At 38.7% G+C, this 6,372-nt stretch overlaps 1 protein-coding gene across 6 annotated transcripts in view; it reads left to right on the top strand.

Moving 5' to 3' along the window:
- Window positions 1–6,372, top strand: part of SCYL2 (SCY1 like pseudokinase 2) — a 72,593-nt gene that overhangs the window by 62,542 nt on the left and 3,679 nt on the right. For all 6 annotated transcript variants that reach the window (XM_040491116.1, XM_040491117.1, XM_040491115.1 and 3 more), the window contains 3 exons: window positions 3,213–3,313; window positions 4,890–4,956; window positions 5,092–5,187. In XM_040491116.1, coding sequence (XP_040347050.1) covers window positions 3,213–3,313; window positions 4,890–4,956; window positions 5,092–5,187 — 264 coding nt within the window. The remainder of the gene's footprint in view (window positions 1–3,212; window positions 3,314–4,889; window positions 4,957–5,091; window positions 5,188–6,372) is intronic.

Genomic DNA, 6,372 nt, shown 5'->3' with positions numbered 1-6,372 from the left:
TGGGATTTTTCTTGTTTCTTGAGATAGGCCTGGATTGCAATGTATTTTCCTCTCAGGACTGCCTTCGCTGCATCCCAAAGCATTTGGATTGTTGTATTTTCATTTTCGTTTGTTTCCATATATTTTTAAATTTCTTCTCTTAATTGCCTGGTTGACCCATTCATTCTTTAGTAGGGTGTTCTTTAACCTCCATGCTTTTGGAGGTTTTCCAGACTTTTTCCTGTGGTGGATTTCAAGCTTCATAGCATTGTGGTCTGAAAGTATGCATGGTATGATTTCAATTCTTGTATACTTATGAAGGGCTGTTTTGTGACCCAGTATGTGATCTATCTTGGAGAATGTTCCATGTACACTCGAGAAGAAAGTATATTCTATTGCTTTGGGATGCAGAGTTCTAAATATATCTGTCAAGTCCATCTGATCCAATGTAGCATTCAGGGCCCTTGTTTCTTTATTGACCGTGTGTCTAGATGATCTATCCATTTCTGTAAGTGGAGTGTTAAAGTCTCCTGCAATTACCACATTCTTATCAATAAGGTTGCTTATGTTTGTGAGTAATTGTTTTATATATTTGGGGGCTCCTGTATTCGGCACATAGACATTTATAATTGTTAGCTCTTCCTGATGGGATAGACCCTGTGATTATTATAGAATGCCCTTCTTCATCTCTTGTTACAGCCTTTAATTTAAAGTCTAGTTTTTCTAATATAAGTATGGCTATTCCAGCTTTCTTTTGACTTCAGTGGCATGATAAATAGTTCTCCATCCCCTCACTCTCAATCTGAAGGTGTCCTCAGGTCTAAAATGAGTCTCTTGAAGACAGCAAATAGATGGGTCTTGTTTTTTTATCCATTCTGATACCCTGTGTCTTTTGGTTAGCGCATTTAGTCCATTTACATTCAGTGTTATTGTAGAAAGATACGGGTTCAGAGTCATTGTGATGTCCGTAGGTTTCATGCTTGTAGTGATGTCTCTGGTACTTTGTCTCACAGGATCCCCCTTAGGGTCTCTTGTAGGGCTGGTTTAGTGGTGACGAATTCCTTCAGTGTTTGTTTGTTTGGGAAGACCTTTATCTCTCCTTCTATTCTAAATGACAGACTTGCTGGATAAAGGATTCTTGGCTGCATATTTATCTGTTTAGCACACTGAAGATCTCGTGCCAATTCTTTCTGGCCTGCCAAGTTTCAAAAGAGAGATCTGTCACGAGTCTTATAGGTCTCCCTTTATATGTTAGAGCATGTTTATCTCTAGCTCTTTTCAGAATTTTCTCTTTATCCTTGTATTTTGCCAGTTTCACTGTGATATGTCTTGCAGAAGATCGATTCAAGTTACGTCTGAAGGGAGTTCTCTGTGCCTCTTGGATTTCAATGCCTTTTTCCTTCCCCAGATCCGGGAAGTTCTCAGCTATTATTTCTTCAAATACACCTTCAGCACCTTTCCCTCTCTCTTCCTCCTCTGGGATACCAATTATGCGTATATTATTTCTTTTTAGTGTATCACTTAGTTCTCTAATTTTCCCCTCATACTCCTGGATTTTTTTACCTCTCTTTTTCTCAGCTTCCTCTTTTTCCATAATTTTATCTTCTAGTTCACCTATTCTCTCCTCTGTGTCTTCAATCCGAACCGTAGTTGTCTCCATTTTATTTTGCAGTTCATTGCAGCATTTTTTAGCTCCTCCTGGCTGTTCCTTAGTCCCTTCATCTCTGTAGGAAGAGATTCTCTGCTGTCAGCTATACTGTTTTCAAGCCCAGCGATTAATTTTATGACTATTATTCTAAATTCACTTTCTGTTGTTTAAATCATTTTTGATCAGTTCATTAGCTGTTGTTATTTCCTGGATGTTTTTCTGAGGGGAATTCTTCCATTTCGTCATTTTGGATAGTCCCTGGAGTGGTGTGGGACTGCGGGGCACTTCCCTTGTGCTGTCTTGAATAACTTGTGTTGGTGGGCGGGGCTGCAGTCAGACCTGATGTCTGTCCCCAGCCCACCTCTGGGGCCACAGTCAGACTTGTGTGTGCCTTCTCTTCCCCTCTCCTAGGGGCGGGATTCACTGTGGGGTGGTGTGGCGTGTCTGGGCTACTTGCACACTGCCAGGCTTGTGGTGCTGGGGATCTGGCGTATTAGCTGGCGTGGATCGGCAAGGTGCACAGGGGCGGGAGGGGCAGGCTCAGCTCGCTTTTCCTTCGGAGATCCACTTCGGGAGGGGCCCTGCGGCACCGGGAGGGAGTCAGACCCGCCGGAGGGATGGATCCTCAGAAGCACAGCTTTGGGTGTTTGCGCGGTGCCAGCAAGTTCCTTGGCAGCAACTGGTTCCCTTTGGGATTTTGGCTGGGGGACGGGCGAGGGAGATAGTGCTGGCGAGCGCCTTTGTTCCCCGCCAAGCTGAGCTCTGTCTTCCGGGGCTCAACAACTCTCCCTCCCATTGTTGTCCTCCAGCCCTCCCATTCTCTGAGCAGAGCTGTTAGCTTATAGCCTTCCAGATGTCAAGTCCCGCTTGCTGTCGGAACACACTCTGTCCGGCCCCTCCGCTTTTGCAAGCCAGACTTGGGGCTCTGCTTGGCTGGCGGGCCGCCCCTCCGTCCTTGTTCCCTCCCGCCAGTCCGTGGAGCGTGCACCGCCTCTCCTCCCTTCCTGCCCTCTTCCGTGGGCCTCTCGTCTGCACTTGGCTCTGGAGACTCCATTCTGCTAATCTTCTGGCGGTTTTCTGGGTTATTTATGCAGGTGTAGGTGGAATAAGTGATCAGCAGGACGCGCGGTGAGCCCAGCATCCTCCTATGCTGCCATCTTCCCAGGATCCTCCAATAAACTAATTTTTTAATGCACTATTAAGTGGGTTGTTTCCAGATATGCACAAATTCAGATGGTCACTTCTGGATTATTCTAGGAAAGTCAATATGTAATAACTGGTGGGGGTAAATTTATAAGACCCTTGAATAATAGCTGTTAGACAACTCAGGCTAGAAAACCCATTGAGATATGTTTTCTGGAAGTTAGAAAGCCTCATCAACCTTACCACCATCATACAGAGATATTGTAAAAGCTTGCTGTGATTGCTGAGTTTAAATATACTATTTTTGTGACATCCGTACTCTGAGTGGGTCGTATACTGGTAAAAATGAGAGTATTATGATTAACTTGTTAAATTCTCTTATTACATTACATTTGCTGCTAACTTGAAACATTGTAACTGTATCACTTTCTTATTACACCAGTTCAATTCTTTCATTTCCGTCATAAAAGAGATGCTTAACAGATTGGAGTCTGAACATAAGACTAAACTGGAACAACTTCAAATAATGCAAGAACAGCAGAAGTAAGTAGGTTGCATATGAATTGTACATGGCCCAACAGTGACACTAAAGTGACCTCATGATTGATTTTCTGGAATAAGGACCCAAAAAATTGATGGATTCCTGTTTTTTTAAATGAAGTTTATTATTTTGATTCCAGTATAGTTAACATACAGTGTTATATTAGTTTCAGGTGTACAGTATAGTCATTCAAAAATTCTATACATTATTACTCAGTGCTCATTATTAATCCCCTTCACCTATTCTACACATCCCCCCATTCATCTCCCCTCAGGTAACCATCAGTTTGTTCTGCATTGTAAAAAATTGATGGATTTCAATTTGATCACATGTAAAACATTTAAAAATTTTCCAGCATGTTAAGTTGAACTGAGTTAAAATAGAATATTGTGGAAAATCCAATGTCATTTCTGAGTGTAAAAGTGTAATATGATAATCGTAAGATTTTCTATATGTAAAGAAAATTCTATTGCTGAGAAAGTCTCTTGTCAGCATTAGCTACTAGTGTTGTAAATTCAGAGTGCTAATGATGAAGAGCACCGCTTACAAATATTTTTCAAATCTATGAAACCCTAGTATTTTGATCTCACCCTTTTTCTTTTCTCTGATTCCAGAAACATTTATACAGCGTTCATTTCATATTTAATACCACAACATGCACGTTTCTTTAAGGGAGGATTTTCCAAATTATTTGCAAAATACTAGTTTTCAAAGAAAGAAGGGAAAGATAAAATTACTCACTGGAGAATGCCGGTTTATTAAAATAAAATCACTATATTTGTTTCCCAGAAAAAAACATGTGATTTTAAGATGGCTGTTGAATCCTGAGCCAAAAGACATGAGATACTCACTAAAATTTATACCAATTATGAGCAAGGTCCCCACGTATAAATTTTTTTAGGTTCTGCCCCAGAGTGAGATGAAGGCTTAAGGAAGCAAATACACCAGGTGTAGGATGACTTGAAATAGCCCTTTGTACGCTCTAAATATTCTATTCTCTAAATATTCAATGACGTAGATATTTATGTCATTTCGTGGGTTGACTGTATTAACACAGGAACCCTGAAAAATAATTTTTAAAAACTTATAAGAGAAAATTTTAATATCTAGTATTTGTACTTGAGGTGTAAACGAACTCTTCTTTTTTCTTTTTCTCATCTAAATCTTGCCTGGTTTTCAAGGCATGGATCTGGCCCATCACAGTGATTGTAGCGCTTATTATTAGAATCAGGTTCTGAATTTAATCACATCAAGTCCTACATATCATACCTTGTCTCAGTGATCTATAAGCTCTCTGACAGTAAGAATCATGCTTGCCTGATTTTATGAGACTGAGTAAATTCTCCAGTAAATTTTGAATATTGAATTAAAAAAAAAAAAAAGACTTGTTATGCAAATGTTACTGTTTTTGAGCAAGCAGACATTAATTGTAGCAAATAATGAAAAAGAGTATGACTGTCCTGAAAGAAGTTTGTTTAGGTTACAATAACCCCCATGTGGAAGAACCATTTTTTGTATGAGTATTTTAAAAATAAGCATTTCTTTTCATTGCTTTGTCATCATTCAATTTTCCTGCAGATCTTTGGATATAGGAAATCAAATGAATGCTTCTGAGGAGATGAAAGTTACAAATGTTGGATCTCAGGTAAGACATTTAGATTATTTTAATTTTTATAAAAAGAGTTTGACAGTGTGCTTCATTTGAGAGGCTTTTGCCCTTTAAGCAGTAATATCACAATTTTTTGATGTCATTCAGGTGGTTTGACATTTTTCTTTTCAGCATATTGACAAAGTCTTTAACAACATTGGAGCAGACTTTCTTACTGGCGGTGAATCAGAAAATAAAGAGGATGGGTTACAGAATAAACATAAAAGAGTAAGTTTCTTCACTTACTCCTGTAGTGTACTTATTTATATTATAGGACTTCCTATAAATTACAGATTTTGTTGGGAAATACTGTTCAGCATCTTAACAAGAAACATTTTTTAATATTTTTATGAAATTTAAAAATTATCATGGGAACATGACCTGATTCACATTGAGAATATACAGACTTGAGAATTTTAACTTCTTTTATTACTCAGCCTCCCACATGGTAACTTCTAGATTGCCTGCCTCCTTTGTCCTTTCTGCTGGACTTTGCCAGTCCTACCTCTTGATAAATGTTACTGTGTCTTGACTCTGCTTCTGATTTTGAATAATAAATTATAAAATGATACTTTCCAATTGAAATATTTGTTAATATTCAATATAATATGTTAATTTTGAATTTCTCCTGGGGGCAACTTTTCTTCTATTCATTTGACAAAAACGAGTACCTATATGTGTAAAGCCAAGGAGCTACCAGGCATGGTTTACAAAATTTTAAGAGAACATACTGTGAGTTTATAGTTTAGCAAAGTTGATAAAGGAAAAAGACAAATGTCAAATTTGATGCAGACCTTTAGCAGTGAAAGACACTGTTTATGTTTTCCTTAGCTTTTTGGTGAGTTCCTAAAATATTTTTGGAGTGAGATAGGGTTGAACAGGAATCTCCCAATTTTATAAGATGAAGTCATCAAGTCATATTCTCCTTGTCTGGAAAAAAGTCATTTTGATGAATGTTTTAAAATTTTTTTTTTCAATGTTTATTTATTTTTGGGACAGAGAGAGAGAGAGCATGAACGGGGGAGGGGCAGAGAGAGAGGGAGACACAGAATCGGAAACAGGCTCCAGGCTCTGAGCCATCAGCCCAGAGCCTGACGGCGGGGCTCAAACTCACGGACCGCGAGATCGTGACCTGGCTGAAGTCGGACGCTTAACCGACTGCGCCACCCAGGCGCCCCAAACAATAACTGTTTTCATACTGGAACTATTTTAGCAGAGATTTTGTGAGTTTCTACCTAAAGTAAAAGCTTATAATAATTCAAAATATAATGTACCTGTGGCAATCACTACAGGAGTAATTTGCAAATTATTTGCTATTGTCAAACATACTAAGACATACCTTACAAAAAAAGAAGTCTTCTGTTTTATAAGTGGAATTATGAAATTGCTCATTGATATATATATATATATATA

This window comes from Herpailurus yagouaroundi, unplaced genomic scaffold (assembly GCF_014898765.1).
Source record: "Herpailurus yagouaroundi ecotype Mexico unplaced genomic scaffold, PumYag 182, whole genome shotgun sequence".
NCBI classification, from domain to species: domain Eukaryota; kingdom Metazoa; phylum Chordata; class Mammalia; order Carnivora; family Felidae; genus Herpailurus; species Herpailurus yagouaroundi.
Note: the sequence above shows the minus strand (reverse complement) of the source record. Positions and strands in the feature narration are given on the sequence as shown.